This window comes from Phodopus roborovskii, unplaced genomic scaffold (assembly GCF_943737965.1).
Source record: "Phodopus roborovskii unplaced genomic scaffold, PHOROB, whole genome shotgun sequence".
Taxonomy (NCBI): Eukaryota; Metazoa; Chordata; class Mammalia; order Rodentia; family Cricetidae; genus Phodopus; species Phodopus roborovskii.
Window position 1 is genome coordinate 4,663,320 of NW_026126588.1, and position 16,652 is coordinate 4,679,971.

The 16,652-nt window shown below is 44.6% G+C and overlaps 1 protein-coding gene across 2 annotated transcripts in view; it reads right to left on the minus strand.

The window, feature by feature from the left end:
* Positions 1-16,652, minus strand: part of Clic5 (chloride intracellular channel 5) — a 133,777-nt gene that overhangs the window by 43,805 nt on the left and 73,320 nt on the right. For both annotated transcript variants that reach the window (XM_051204254.1, XM_051204255.1), the window contains exon 2: positions 553-662. In XM_051204254.1, coding sequence (XP_051060211.1) covers positions 553-662 — 110 coding nt within the window. The remainder of the gene's footprint in view (positions 1-552; positions 663-16,652) is intronic.

Genomic DNA, 16,652 nt, shown 5'->3' on the forward strand with positions numbered 1-16,652 from the left:
CAGCACAATAAATAAATAGGAATAAAATTAGACTCAGAAGCTTAAGTGAACAGACCAATCAAGCCACTTCTTTCCTTTTAGTGCCCTCTACATGCCGTTCTCCTGTCCAGAACCCTCACACTATGGATTCTCAGAGGGAAGACAAAGGATCGGAAATGGTCTGGATTCCAGTTCCCTGAAGACTCAATTGTCACTCCTGAAGTCCCACCAGGGTACCACAAATGCAATGTCTGTGCCATTGTAATAAATATGCTTTTAGATGCCTGTGACCATCTTTGAGACACACACTCGTTGAGTGGCCATTTGTGTTCTTTTTTTCCTTGCTAATCAGTTCTCTCCAGTCAAGGTAGTGAAGCACAGCCCAGAGGAAGGAAGGTCCTGGCCTTTTCAGCCTCCATTGTGCCCTGGGCTGGACTCTGGGAACAGTTCTGCGCAATGAGATGGCATCCATCAGAGGCTGCCTGGAGCCCCAGGATGGCACCCGATATCCCTCGTCCCATCTGACTCTTCCTTGTGTGCTAGGTGTTCCCTCATGAACATAGGGTCCTTTACCTTTTCAGATCCACAGTGGTGACATTGAACACGACTCCTTTCAGCCAGAGGATCATGAAGAGACGCTGAGAGAAAGGACAGTTGCCAATGCTTTCCCCGTCGATTCCAGCCTGGAAAGGAGAAGGGCAGATGCTTGAGGCCCGGGGCACAAATGAACAAAAAAGAACGTGGATTGTAATGAACAGACTCTGGGCTTATAGCCACATCCCAGCTGACTGCAGAGACCCATTGCATCCACCTCTGCTTCCCTAGCATGGTCCTCATAAATGCTGAACTGGAGTTTTCAACATGAGATGTTCTAGAGCCACAGCCTTCGGAAACTGCAGAAGCCTGACATCAGTTAAACCCAGGACCTACGCCAAGCTGTGGTACACAACTTTAACCCCAGCACTCAGAAGGCAGAGACAGGTAGGTCTCTGTGAGTTTGAGACCAGCCTAGTCTACAGAGCGAGTTCCAGGACAGACTCCAAAGCTACAGAGAAACCCTGTCTCAAAACACCAGAAAAACAAAAAACAAGCAAGCAAACAAAAAACCAGGACCTGCAGCCACCACGGAGTCTGACCCAGCAGCACCAGAGAACCAACTTCTACCCATCCATATAATCAGCTGGACTATGTTTGGGCATCCCATGGACCAGAAAGCTGCCCTCTCTGAGGAAGCTCCAGTTGCTTTGTGTTCAAAGTATATTCTTCTGATGTTTTGGTCTTTGTGATAGAGACAGAAGGGATTGATAGTGCCACTTTTGCACTCTGTATCATGAAGGTACCTGTATACTCCACCTTGTAGAAGGGAATCCGCATCTACACCACCACCAGAAGAGGGTACCTGACACAGAACTACAAGTCCCACAACACATTTCAGAGAGATGGTTACCCACTTCATCACGGTCTGGTGCATAATGGACATCATAGCCTGTCCCTGAAGAGTTCCCCACAAAGCACCCAGCAGGTCCCTGTCTCCACCCCAGGGACAGCTATGATGTAGGTGACAAAAAAAATAAAGTGCATTCAAAACTTGTTCTGGCATACATCCACACACTGCCATCTCTTTTCCTCTCCTGCTAATGGGAGGATAAGGGACTGACAGCGAGACAAAGAAAACCCTGGGATTCACCTAGGTTGTTTGGAGCTCACTGAGATCCCAACTGGAGGACAGAGAGTTCAAAGCCAGCCTGGGCTTCCTAGGGAGTTCATGACCAGCCTCTACATGCTAAGACGTTATCCCAGTAAATATTTAATTTTCAATTACGTGTGTGTGTGTGTGTGTGTGTGTGTGTGTGTGTGTGTGTGTGTGTGAGTGCCTGTGTGGAGGTCAGAAGGCAACTTACAATGAGTTTGTCTTCTCCTCCCACCATGTGGATCCTGAGGACCAAGCTCAGGTTGTCAGACTTCATGGCAGGGAGTGTGACCAGCTGAGCTATCTTACCATCCCCCCCCCCCCACCAAGACTTTTAGAAAGGAATTCTTCACTGGCAGAAATCTCAAATCCTCTTCTCTCGCTCCTCTTCTTCCTCCTAACTCTCCTCTTTTTCATCTTCCTTCTCCTTGTCTTCATCCTCTTCTCTTCCTCCTCCTTTTTCTCTTCCTCCCCCTTTTTCTCTTCTTCCTTAAGTTCAAATCTAAGCCCGGCAGGTTTGTTACATGACTAAACGATGATACACATGAGATTCACTTTATGGTTAGAGTTGCTGTCATTACAAGCATAGACCATGAGCACTCAGAAGAGCTCCTTGGACACCTTTATAGTTCTAGGACTTAGTCTGCAGCCTCTGCGTGGTGGCACAAAAGCTTGACAATGCCCCGTGCTCAGGGGATTCTGGGTGGAATACTCTCTCAACCCATAGGGCAAACACAGGAGGAACCATAGCCAGGGTTCAGTAGCCAGAGAAAAACGTTCCCAAATTAGACCATTGTCAATTTCCTGCAGCGGGAGACTGGGGAAAGGGGTTCATGCTGTGTTGGCTGATGGTACATTTACAAGCAGGTACATGTCTGTTCTCTGTGAAGCCAGAAGGTTGCTATCCAGAGAAACATGCTACAGCCGAATGCTTTTAAAAGGAGTCTAGATACTGAAGAGGGGAAGGGACTGGAGTCAAGTAGGGACAGAATCTTGGCATTATATTAGTGAAGCCCAGCAGAAGTCTGTGTTCTCTCAACATCCGGGAACTTCTGCCACAAATGTTTAAGCACCCCCCACCCCTGCTCCATGCTGTTTACTAGACCTGATTATAGCTCTCAGTGCTTAGATCAGGAAAACTCAAGCTGGAATTCTTCTTCCTCAGAAACACACCAACGCACAGGTAAGCAAACGTGATTTGAAAATCCTACATCCCCAAGCAGACAGAACACCTTTCAGTGTGGGCTTAATCTGAAGATCTCTTCCCACTTGAGCTTAGCCTTCCTCTTAATTAGGGCATGCTCAGAAGTTTTACTTTCCTCTCTTGGCGTACACTCTGTTTTGTTATTGCAGAACGGTATCAAAATTAGTTCTGAAATTGCTCATGAAGCCATTTCCTTTATATTCATGAACCCAATCTATAATCCCCAGGATTTGCATACCAAACAAAGGCATCTTGACATGGAACCATTTCTTATGCCAGGTTTGGCCTTTGAAATCCCAGGATAGCTGAGATTCTTCCGCTATCGCCATCCTCCTGTCTGCTCTGCTTAGTCCTAAAGTTGAGTTTGGATGTTGAATCTTAATAGTCTGGGCAGACTTTAGAGAAATCACAGGATCTGTCATCCTCCCCCTAAGTTGAGTTTAGCTAAGTACTTCTCAACCCTGAGTTCACAAACATGACATATTAAAAGATGATGGCACTGAGATCAAATCAGAGTCACGAGCGTTATTAAAAGCTCCCATGTCTGGGACTTTCTAGAAAAATCTGTGCAAAATCAGTGTTTAAGGACATGTCAACAAAGCAAGTTTACAGCGCTTGAAATTTCCACCCTAATACTTATGAAAAAAAAAAATGCAGTCTCTGGGCCCCTCTCTTCACGATGCGATTTCATTTGCCTGGTTTAGACATCACCCCTTCTTACTCTCAGAGTCCCTGGGGTTGCCAGGCACTGAGAGCTTCTGCTCACTGGGGGATATTCAGCAAGGAGATTATTGAAAAACAAATGACAGAGAAAGAAGTGGCTGGAGGCAGGGTCAGAGAGCCGGGGTCTGGAACTTGGGTGGCAGGTTGGACCTGACATCACAGTGCTTGGATATTTCTCCTTGCTTCCTGCTCTCCTGAGTGGCCACCCCTTCCAGTTCTACTCCGTCCCTCCTCCCACTCCACTTTGTACTGCTCTCCTTCTCCTTCTGTTTAGTCACCTTTCTGTTGCTGGGATGAAAAACCATGGCCAAGGCCTCTTATAGAAGGAGTTTACTGGGGGCCTCACCTTGCCCAGAGTAACAGTACCCCACGAAGAGGGAATGTTATCTACCCTCCATAGATGAGACTTAGCTCAGAATGCGCTTGAGTTGGGGACAGAGGAAAAGGCTACATTGGCCAAGAGTTGCAAAAGAAGTTAGAGGCCCATGGGGATGTGAGGCGGCCCTGGGAGACACAGGATACAGAAGAGGGCAGCCAATTCTCTGAGGCTTTGTTTGTGTCTAGAGTGGGGTCCTCACACTGGGGGGGGGGAGTACTTGTTCTCACACAGCCACCAAGCTAAAAGCATAGCATAAATGCATATATGCGGAGGGCCTGGTGTAGGCCCATGCAGGCCCCATGCTGTGGCTGCTGCTTCATTCCCAGGGAGCCCTGGTGAGCCCTGCTGGCTTGATTCAGTGGTCCATGTTATCCTGCTGTCCTCCATCCCCTCTGACTCTTACAGTGTCTGCCCACCCTCTTCCTCCTGGTTCCCTGATCTCCAAGGGCTGGGTTTTTTTGTTATTGTTTGCTTGCTTGGTTTCTCAGTTTTTCTTTTTGAGACTCTCGCTATGTAGTTGAGCCCTGATAAACTGCTTTACACACACACATGAGGACTAGAGGTCAGGTCACCCCGTACCCACTTGGAAGCCTGGGAGAGGTTGTGGCTACTTGTAATCCCAGCACTCAAGAGGGGGCCCTGGGGCAAGCTGGCCAATGAGATTAGCTGGAATGCATGAGTTCCAGGTTCGGTAAGAGACCCTCACTCAATAAATGAAGTGTAAAACATCCGACATAGACATCAGGTCTCCACAGGCTCCTGCTTCTAAGTGTGGTATGAGCACACACACACACACACACACACACACACACACACACACACACACACACCATAGAAACACACCACACAAACAACACAAACACATGCCATTTAAAAAGGGGAAGGCTGAGGAACGTAGCTCAGGGGCATAGCACTTTCCTAGCATTAAGTGCTAGGCTCAGTCCCAGGATGACAAAAAACCGAAACCAGCCCTTTCGGCAAAGATGTGTTTTAAGTGATGTAATCTTCTGCTTTTCTAAGACAACCCCTCTGCTCCAGACTCTGAGGCTCAGCCAGGTATTCACTCAAGGAGACTCGGTTTCATTTCATTTTCAACCTTGAAAAGAATTCACTCCGAACTCGCACCTGACTCTGTTACAGGGTCAAGCTCGGGGCCGAGCTGTAATTGCCAAGGAGTCTGTCTTTTGTTCGTGTCCAGGCAAGAGAGGAAAGGAGAGCCGTTTCCAAATGGCATACTAAAGCAGGAAATGTCCCAGCCATTGTATTCCCATAAAAAACATAGGCCTACTCCAAGAATTACACAGCACACACAATCACCCAGGATATCACAATCTAAAAGGAAGGAGATCAGAGTAGGGAATTATTCGAAGACCCACCAATATTTCTAAAAGCAGCTTGAAGTTATGAGATTCTTGTGCCCCTTCAGATTCCTGACTGGTAGGTACATGCTGGCCCTGCTTGTGGTGCAAGAAAAATGTGCCCTTAAGCAAGTTGTTGCTTCAGTCTGACCATCACCTTCTGGCATTGGAAACAAGGACAGCCCCTCTACACAGGTTAGTTTGCTGCCCTCACTGTGTGTGATCGTGAGAAGGAGCATGACTTGTGGGCAGACCTAGAAAGTTCTCCACCTGCTAGCTCAGATAAAAGCTGTAAGTGGCCATTATAAAGATCCAAAATGGGTGGAGGAAATAGCTCTGTTGCTCGCCTGGAGGACAAGACAACCTGAGTTCAAATTTCAGGATCTGCATTTAAAAGGGCTAGGTGTTCCCCCATCTCCTGGGTCCTTTCTGTAAATCTAAGAATCTGGTTTGCTACTTCCAGCATCTTCCATCTCGAGAGTTCTATAAAACCATATTCGGGTACGTGCATCCCTTCCAGCTTGCTTTGCTTTTGCTGTGATAAACATCGACTAAAACTGATTTCAGGAGGAGAGTGTTTATTTGGCTTACAGATCACAGTCTGTCATCAAGGGGGGAAGGAACTGAAGCAGAGATCACAGAGGAACACGGCTTACCACTTCCTTCCCTTATCTTTCTTATATAACCTAGGCTCACCTGCCTAGGGAGGGTACCACCCACAGTGGGCTGGAATTCCCCGAACCAATCAACAAAGAAGAAAACGCCCCATGCCCCACAGGCAAGCCCATGTAATGAAAATAATTCCTCAGTTGAGATTCCCTCTTCCTAGGTATGTGTAGGTTTGTGTCAAGTTGACAAAACTTATGGCAGCCTCCTGGTAGAAACATTCACAGAGTAGATCCCTCCCATGAGCCATCTGGACTGTTAGAGGATGTGAAAATGCATTTGCAGCCCTAAGAGAAAGCATTCAGTTCAAAGATTTCTGTAACGATTGCTCATTATCAAACCAGATCAGGTACGCATCTTTCCATCTTGCTTGAAAGGACCAACAGTAGTAATTGTAGCAGTTTGTGAGAAACTGCACTATAGCCATCTGCTCCCCGCCCTTCAAGCCCTCTGAGCTCTTTGTAAGCCAGGACAAACCCAAAGTCCTTTACTTGAAAGGAGTAGCTAAGGAAGGAAGCCAGCTATTGTTGAGCTATGTTTAGAGCAGATGATACTGCGGTGACCTTCAAGACTTCATAGCACCCAGATCCTATGTTTAAGATCAGCCCTTTCCAAGGATAGTTTTGATAAAAGAACAGCAAAGAGCTCCCAACTTGTGCCTCACCTCCTGAGTGTTTGAAGAGGCTTCCGGAAGTATGATCTAGAGAGTTTTGAGACATCAGCTGGGATTGATGAGGAAGTAAGTGATTTGGTGATTACGAGTTTCATTTATAACACTGGCCTTCCATGAAGGCCACGCAGACATTTCTACACAGAGACGGCTCTGCTGAACAGCTAGGAGGGAGGATGGGACCAAGCTCTAGCAAAAGGCACAATTTCTCCGTCTGTATTTCTAGTTAGCCCAGACTATGCATTTCCTGGGCTTCCTTTCTGCTATGTTGTAAGGCAGACCCTGTTTCAGCCCTCACGTCTCAGTTTGTGGCATGCTTCAGAGCCAGGCACACCTTCTCTCTGGTTGCTTAAAAGGTGGCCTCGGCGTTCCCATCCACAGCGCTTATGTAATTCATCGGTAACGGTAACTGCTGCCCATGGTACCCCAAGTTCCCTGAGAAGATAGTATGATTGCCAGTACTCTAAAAGGGTGAGTTACAATCATTACACAACTAGTCTCCCTATCAATGGAATGCCCTTGTAGCTAGAATACAGTGTCCGACAGCTTGGCAGTTCCCTTAGGAAAATGAACACCCACATGCGCCCTGCCCCAACCCTGCCTCTCTGCTGAGCCCCGCTGCTGAGCTGACAGCGTTCAGCAGTTCTCTTTCAAGGGAATTCTAGGCTTCCTCCAGCCTTGCTGGAGTTACTCAAAGTAACTCCTCATAATAGCAATATCAGCTCCCAGGAGCTTCTTAGAAAGGTATGTTCTCAGTCCACCGTGTGCCTACTGAATCTGGGCATGTCTACTGAGGTCTCCAGGTGACAGAAGCCAGTGAGTATTTGGAAAGACTGACATTCTGGAGACAGACTTCATACATTATGACCACAATCAATGTGCTGGGCCAGTGATACCAAGCTTCGCTCTTTTTATTTAAAAAGCAAATCTTTACACATCTGGATTTCATATAACTCCTGTTTTGGGGGGAAAATAAATCTCCACTCTTGTGAAGAGTAATCTGGCCCTAGTAGGTTCTCAAAATGTCAGTGAATCTCAGCCAAATTTCCATACCTCCCTTGGGGGGAGGAGCCTGCTTGCAAAAGACAGTGGTGCCAGCAGCTGAAAGCAAACCCTGAAGTTGCAACTAGAGAACTGGTTAAATTATTCATTGAAATTCCAGGACTTGGCCTATCTGTTAGACGCCAGCCCTGCTGAGAGTCCCAGAGAGTGTTTATCTTGGGCAAACTCCACCCCCACACCCGAGGAGGTCACCTGCCTCTTTACCTGGTGGAAACAGTCAGATGTTGGACCCTTGTTTGATGGGTTAAATTGTGGCACTCAGCTGAGTGCTGGTTTTCGAATGAGGCTCTATGAAGGTGTCATGCTGACACCTCCCCCGTCCATCACTATGCAACACAGTGGCTTGCCAGACTTCTTGTCTATAAGCCCCAGTGCAGAGAAAAATCTATATGCTGCAGAATAATAAGAATTCCAAAGTATCCCAGCTCACTCACTTTTGTCTCAAGCGTCCTCTGTCCTAGGCTGACTGCTTGCACAGTGAAGAACAAGTTTTCTTTGCCAATCAACATCCATATACGCAATTAATTAAACCCTATATGTAAATTTTCCTTATATCATCATTTGATCTTCAAGCGCAATAGTACAAACATCATGTCTTTCAATAACAGAACAGTGATTATGATCTCATAGAGACAGGATAACATACAGCTATTAATCGGAATGAGATGCATCCCTATGTGCTATTCTGGAGGGAGCTTCACGGTCAGAGAAACAGGCAAGTCACAAAGAAGCTTGAATGGTGTGATAGCTTTTCCATTTTAAAATAGGGCCATGCATGTGTTGGTGAGTGTGTGTGGGAGAGAGAAAGGTAGTCACACACGCTGATAACATGCTTCCTTTTCTTCCTCCTTCTCTGTTTCCTCCTCTTCCTCCTTTCTCTTCCTCTCCCCTTCTTGTTCTTCTTTCTCTTCCTCCTCTTTCTCCTTCTCCTCCTCCTTTTCCTCTTCCTCCCTTTCCTTTCCCTTCTCTCCCTCACTATGACATGCAGGTACAGTACTCAGGCTGTCATCTCTTGGAAAGTTGACAATGAAACCAGAAGGTGTGGCTGTATTGAGTAAATATATGGTGTGAGTTATAAGTGGTCCATCTCTCTATGTTGTTCAGGTGGAGGACCACACCCTGAACTTCTCCAGAGGGCCGTGGAAACACCTCAAGCCAAGAGTCAAAATTCAGGATCTTTCCAGATATGAGAGCTGCTCATCTTTGGACCTGACGTCTACTCTGGCCATCACTCAGAGTGACAGCAAGGTTCTAAACAACTATTAGAAGGTGAAAATTTTAGTGATAATAGTAACAATAATGTGAGTAGTCTTCAATTTAACATGGATTTACTTAAGTGAATTTTTGGCTGCATGTGGTAAGAATATATAACCACATGACATTTCTGTTTTCATGTTAGTACAGTATTCCATTGGTCAATTATGTATTTGATATTTATTGTAAAACAGGATTCATGTTAAAAGGTTTACTCCATCCTAGGTTAATATGACAACTGTCTTCATTAGGGTTTTTATTGCTGTGAAGAAATATTTAATTGTGATGGCTCACTCACAGTTCAGAGGTTTAGTCCATTATTGTCACGGTGGGAAGGAAGGCAGCATGCAGACAGACAGGGTTCTAGGGCTGAGAGTCCTTAAGTCTTGATCCAAAGGCAACAGGAAATGAACTGTCTCACTTGGCATGGCTTGCTCATATATGAGACCTCAAAGCCCGCCCCCACAGTGACACACTTCCTCCAACAAGACCACACCTACTCCAACAAGGCCACACCTCCTAATAGTACCACTCCCTTTGGGGCCATTTTCTTTCAAATCACCACAAATTCTGAGCACAATGAAGGCAGGCTACACTAAGGTATGATATGGTGTTCAATAGCTTAGGTATGCCAAAATGCACTTTGACTTATAATAGGTTTATAGTCATAATTCAAGGGGAGTAGAATCAGTAGCAACTGGTAATGCCCATGGGACTACTGGTTCTGATACTGGGAAGTTGCCCCTTTGGTTTTCACCATTCCTCTCTGGATTTACTTTTTCTGCTTGTTTGTTACACATACTGGGTGACCTACCAGACTAGGGTGGTGGGTGGTAGGACTGTCAAGGTTAAAGCTGGGAAGGTCTGGCAAACGGATGAATTGGTCACCCATGATCTTCACTGACAACTTGACTGCATTTAGAGTAACATAGGAATCCAAGCTAGGGCATGCCTGTGATATATCAATGGACTAGGGCCCTAAACTCAATAGTAATAATAAAACAGAATGTGAGCTAAACACCAGCATTGACCTCTCTCTCTGCTTCCTAACTGGGAGCTAAGGGAGTGAGTTTTTCCACTCCCCTAGTACCCACAGTAAGAACCATTCTATCACCACATTTTTTCAGCAGTGATGGACTGGTCACTCGAACCATGAGCCATAATAACCCCTTTCCTTTCTTAAATTGTTTTGTTGGGTGTTTTGTCACAGCAACCAGAAAATAAACTGTATATCCTATGTGTTTCTATTTCTATATGCACAAAGGACTCAGGGAGGTATATAAACAAGTATGCTTACATTCAATTAAACAGGATACATCCAGATCATCCTGGAAGATTGCCTTTTATTGGTTCAAGTCTGGTACCACTCAGCATTAATATTTGTATGGCTAATGGACATTATTAAGGATCTTCAAATATTTGTATGACTTTTTCTGCTTGTTTGTTACACATACTAGGTGACCTACCAGACTAGGGTGGTGGGTGGTAGGACTGTCAAGGTTAAAGCTGGGAAGGTCTGGCAAACGGATGAATTGGTCACCCATGATCTAATGGGCATTATTATGGACCAGAGCTGGGAGTTTTCCTCACATAATTAGAATACAGAAGAGGCAGCTCATCGGGAAACAACAATAATACTGACCACAGCATGTTCTTGACTCTTTAAGGCTGGGTTGCGTGTTTATGCTGCCCAACACAGATATTATAGCTCCTTATGTATTTGAACCTTCACTGATAAAATAGAAAATACATTTTTAAATGCTCCAGCAACATATCAAGAGAGAAAAATCACTTTCTTTCACAACTTCGCCATTTTTCAAAAAAGCCCATTGATGACTGATAATAAGTGTTTATAACAGATAAATGCTTGCTTTAAATAAACAGGTTGGACATTTGTTTAAAATCCTCGATTAACAAGCATTATATAAACTTCTCTGTTCTTTGTCTTGGCTGTCTGGCCTCCTGGATTTTGCATCTTTCTTTCCTGTAACAGTATTTCTAGATTCTTACAATAGACCATCATTCTCATGCTTTTCAAATACCATAGATATAGGTAATGGCTACCAATCATTCTTAGCTTGTGTTCATTGTGATGACCCAAAATGTTATGTGACCAATAAGAATGGTTTTATGATTTATTTTTATTTATGAATCTGTGCATTGTGAGTATTGTGTTGGTATGTACACATGAGTGTAGATGCCCACAGAAGCCAGAAGAGGTTGTTGGAGTAGGACTTACAGGAGGTTGTGATCCACTTGATATGGGTGCTGGGAACTGAACTCCAGTCTGGAAAAGCAGCAAGCACTCTTAGCCCCTGAGACAGCCCTTCATCCCCATGACCTTTTTTTTTTTTTTTTTTTAACAAAGATTGTTTCCTTGTTTCCATCTCCCCAGATAAGCAGCTTGGCTAACTTCCTTCTGTCACTTGTAAAATGACAAATAGCAAACAGATATAATAGAACGCCTCGGATGATCCTTTGGCGTTTTTGAGCCACACTCAGAACCTTCCACTGATAATGACCTAGACTCAAACTCCTTAAGCTGACTCCCAAGACCCCCCAGTGTCTCTCCCTAGTCGGTGGGTACACCCATTTCAGGGTCTCTTCCTCTGGTCCCTCCGTTCCCTCTCTGCCAGGGCTCAGATCTGCTTTCTGCTCTCCTGACTATAGTACCACTCTTCTTTGGATTCTCTCTTCTCTTCATCCCTGTTTCCAAGAACCCACTCAGATACCACCTACCCTGCAAAGCCTCTGCTGAATCTCGTATAAGAAGTAGTGACTACATTGTCATTTTTACCTTATATGCATGGCAAGTATTGATCGTCAACAATGTACTAGCTATTTCTCTAGAATCAAGGAATGCCCACCAAGTAAGTTCCAGCTCAGCACAGGGCCCCGCAGTTTGCCACCATATTGAGATTCTCCTCACCACTAGCAGGAGAAGACAAGAGACAGCAATGAATCCCTGGGATTTTCCACTTGTTGTCTTCATGATCTGGGGTAAGTTCCTGGCTTTATATTGCTCACCTTTAAACTAGCAAGGAGATGAGGTACCTACACCAAAAAGCTGGGGCCAGTATCAAGTGAGACAGACAGCTCATGCCAAGCGTTTAGTGATAGCAGATAATACAAAATGAACACTAAGTAGAAAATTATGGTCTTGTATCTGCTCTCACATGTCTATCATGGGTGTGTGTGTGTGTGTGTGTGTGTGCCTGTGTGTGTGCATGCATGCATGAGTGTGTGCATGTGTGCATAGGTGTGTGTGTGTGAATGTATGTGTGTGTGCATGGGTGCATGTGTGTATGCATTATTTTCTTTTCATTCTGTGCTTTTCCCATGAAAGAACACAAAATTAGTAGGTCTCTCCTGCTGAATGATAAAATAATCCCCTTCCAGATTGGGAGTTGGTCCATAATGGGTGGTTTCTGAGCAAGCCTTGAAAGACTTCAAATAAAGTTATAAATAAATTTCTCGTGTATTTTAATGAAATTTATGGGAATTCTCTAATATTAATTGATACTTTACAAAGCCACATATAGGGACATTCTTGTAATGCCAGCACCGTATCAGGAGGCAAAGATAGTTGGATACCTGGGGCTTTCTGGGCAATCATCCTATCCCTCTTGGTGAGTTCCAGGTCAGTGAAAGCCCCTGACTCAAATACGTGAGGAGTAATAGCCAAGGTTACCCCAACACGTCTACATGCAAGTGTGTAAATATGTGTGTGCACTGCACACACATGAACATGTGCACACACATAAATGCATATACACAAAACTTTTATAAGTAGTATTCAAGGTTTTATTTATAAAAAAAAATTGGAAGTCTTGAGTGGAACCCAAGTATTAGCATTTCTTTTAAAATTATTATTACTATTAGAGAGAAGGATGTTGGGGAATGGTAAGCCACAGCCCATGTGGTGGTCAGGCAACAACTCTGTGGAAACAGTTGTTTTCTTTTAATCATATGGGTCTCAGGGATCCAACTTGGGTCATCAAGATTGTACAGCACAAGCTATGAAGCAGACTCCCTGGCTACAGAATTGACATTTTAGCAGGCTGTGGGTGATGCTGATACAATATTTCCTTCTTTCAGGACCTCTGGTCCTAGGTACCAGAGGTTGAGAAAATTCTGAATACTGTGAACCTGCTTTCAAAAAGAAAAGAGTTCAACCTCTGGCTTGAGGAAAATCTACAATAAAGAGGGGTAATCCCAGAGCCAGGTTAGGTCATTGAGATTTTAATTCTGTTCTCTACTCACTGAAATATGATCTTGAGGATGTCATCCACCTCAAGCCTTGGCTTCTCTTATGATTCATAGTGTGAGAGTAAGACTAGTCATTCCATATCCAACCATGAGATATGAGGACCCAGGACAAATGGAAAGTATCACATGTACTGACTAGAAATGCTTCAGAGGGAGAGGACATTTATTCTTCCTCTCATCCTAAGTGACTCATTAAATGGTACAGAGATTCTCTAAGCAAGTCACATTCTTCCCTTTTCCTTCGTCACTGTTCAGTGTCTTGGGTAGAGGAGTGGACCTGTGGTTGACTCAAAACCTTAAGGCAGTCTTCAGTCTTTGGGAAGTGCGGTTTAGGAGAGATCTGCTATGGGCCAGGAGCAACTGCACAATGTTCTAGCATCCCTTGCCCTGGATTGTTTTCATTAGCCAAATGCTTCAGCAAAGCAAGACTCCCACCAATGAAAACCAGCCTCCCTGAATTGTGTTTTCAGACTTCTTTTTAATTATGTGTCTCTGTGTCTGTGTTTGTGTGATTTTCTGCAAGTGAGTGTGGATGTCTGTGAAGGCCAGGAGAGAGCATCGGATCCCCTGGAACTGGAGTTAGACACAGTTGTGAGCCACCATGTGGGTGCTGGGAACCAAACCTGAGTCCTCTGAAAGAGCATCAAATGTTTCTCCCTGATAAGAAATTTCCAGCTCCAAATACCACATTGCACTTCCAAATAATTCAATGACAGAAAATTTTATATCCTTCAAGAAGTTGGATGTCTTCTACTCTGCAACTTCTGCAAGTATTTACTTTCTTCATTTCCCCCTTATGGGCCAAGAAACTTGAAATCATCTTTCAATCATTTTCAGTAGCTCTTTTGACCATTGCCACAGATAAGGTCACTGGCATTTTGCATATTCACTAGATGAGGAAAAACTCTCTTGTCCTATATAAGTTCTAAGATTTCTAACACTAAACATTCCAGGGGCAAACGAAAGAGAGAAGAAAATGAGGCAAGCCGTGTGTGTGCGTGCGTGTGTGTGTGTGTGTGTGTGTGTGTGTGTGTGTGTGTGTGTATCTTCTAAATAGTTGAAAAAAGAAATGTGCTTTCTACGAACCTTTTGATATTTAACAGGGAAAAGCTTAAGCACTGACCTAGATGATTCAGAATTTTTATCAGAGGCCATAGGGTGTATGCTGTTCCTGTCCTGTAAGGTCCTGTAAGTGATGAGCCTTCAGTAAGGCACAGTGGAGATTTGATGGGGACTTTTCTTCTGTGTATATGTTTGTCTTATTGCTTGATGAATAAACCACTGATTGGCCAGGCATGATGATAGGTATGACTAGGAGACAAGGAGGATCCTGGGAAGTGTAGGCAAAGAGGAGTCGTCATGTGATCCCAAAAAGTGACATAATTGGGCAGAATCAGAATATAAGCAAGGACAAACAGGAAATCACTCTTTTCTCTGTGGAGATGCAGCAGGCAAAGGAGTTGTAGGTCTGGCATTCCTAGTAAGCCAAGAACACATGGAAATACTTAGATTGATAGAAATGAGTTAACATTTAAAACAGAGCTAGCTAAGTAAGAAGCCCTAGTCAACGGCCAACAGTTTCATAATTAATATAGTGTCTGTGTGTACATTTGGGGCTGGAGTGGCAGCGGGATCTTCCAGGCCAGAAAATTCCCTTTACAGAGATTCCCTGATGACACACTTTGTCTAAGTGGGAGTGAAATGATATACTTACATATTGCTATTCAGCTCTGGTGTCAGCCAAGGTGCTAGCCACAGTGAGTATCTGAGTTAGGGTTTCTATTGCTGTGAAGAGACACCATGGCCACAGCAATTCTTATAAAGGAAGACATTTAATTGGGGCTAGTTTACAGTTCAGAACTTCAGTCCATTATCATTATGTAGGGTGGCATGCAGGCAGATATGTTGTAGGAGAAGGAGCTATAAGTTCTACATCTGTAGCCACAGGCAACAGGAAGTGAACTTTCTCACTGGGTATGGCTTGAGAATATATGAGACCTCAAAGCCCACCCCCACAGTGACACACTTCCTCCAACAAGGCCACACCTCCTAATAGTGCCACTCTCTATAGGCGAAGAATTCAAACTCATGCGTCTCTACGGGCCATTCCTATTCAAGCCACCTTAGTGAGGGTCAGAAAGAAGCCATGTTCGATGAAACACACAGAATCAAGGGTGACACTGAGATTTGAGCAGTGTCAATGCCAAGGTGATAAAGGGGACACGTGAGAGCCTGGCCTTGGGAAGCGTGGCGTGTAATGGTGTGGGATCACACGCCAGTGAGAAACCATACAGGAGTTATTATTATTGTCCTGACTGAGTCTACCAAACAGGGTGACCTAGGGCAGGCGTTTCTTGCTCCTGCCTGGCACTCAGGAAACTGAGTCCTCTGGAACTGAACTAGTTCATCTCCACTGCATGGCTGCACAGATGAATGGGACATCAATGATGGCACTTCAATCTTTTATCTGGGAATCAGTCTCAATGGCATTTGGAATGCATAAGCACTGAAACAAATGGTAGTTCCAAAACTGGAATAAGCTTTGGTGAGGGGTTAGAAATGATTTTAATGGACCATAAACTACTGAGACCGGATATTATTACAGGATGCACCAGGGAAAGGTCAAAAAAAAAAAAAGGCCTGGAAAATGGAATACCAACAAAACAGAAAATCTGGGCTCTTTTTTGACTTATGCTCAATCAGAGTCCATAATTCTCAACAAATCTATGGAATGTTGACCTTGACCCAGAGGACCTGGAGATCTAAAACCCATGCAGAAAGGAATGGTGTGCGGGTGGTGTCTAGGTAGAACAATGTTAATATTCTCACTTGCAAACATAGAAGTTCATATATTCTGGATGCTGCACATGTAGGGCTGTGAAGATGCCATTGGCAGACGAATGTTCCTGAAAGTTCCCAAGAGAGAAGGCTAGACAAAAGAGGAGAGAGAGGGAAATCTGGAATGAGAGAGAAAGAGTGAGGGAAAGAAGAGAGAGTCTGGCCCCTCTGGAAGTTGTGAGCTGTGTTATTTGGTGTGGTTGTCCCTTGGACAGCGAGGCAGGAAATGGAAAGATGGACTCAGCAATCAGGAGAGACAGCTGATTACGAAGCCACCCACTTCACCTAGAACATAAACCTCACTGTTGAATCTTACACGTTGAAAAGATCAGGTGAGAACCTACCACTGCTATCTTGAGAACAACAGAGCTAGAGATGAACATATGTGGCACTCTTGCTAATGTCTTCACTGACTTTGTGCTAACAGCAGGCTCTCTCAGAGAATGTTTCTGGAAGCATTTTTCAGTGCAGTCATGAAGTGGCTCCTACATAGCCAGCAGGGTGGGAGATCTTTGTTGCTATATGGGCTCCCTTCCCTTTTTTCCGCTTTGCTGAGGATT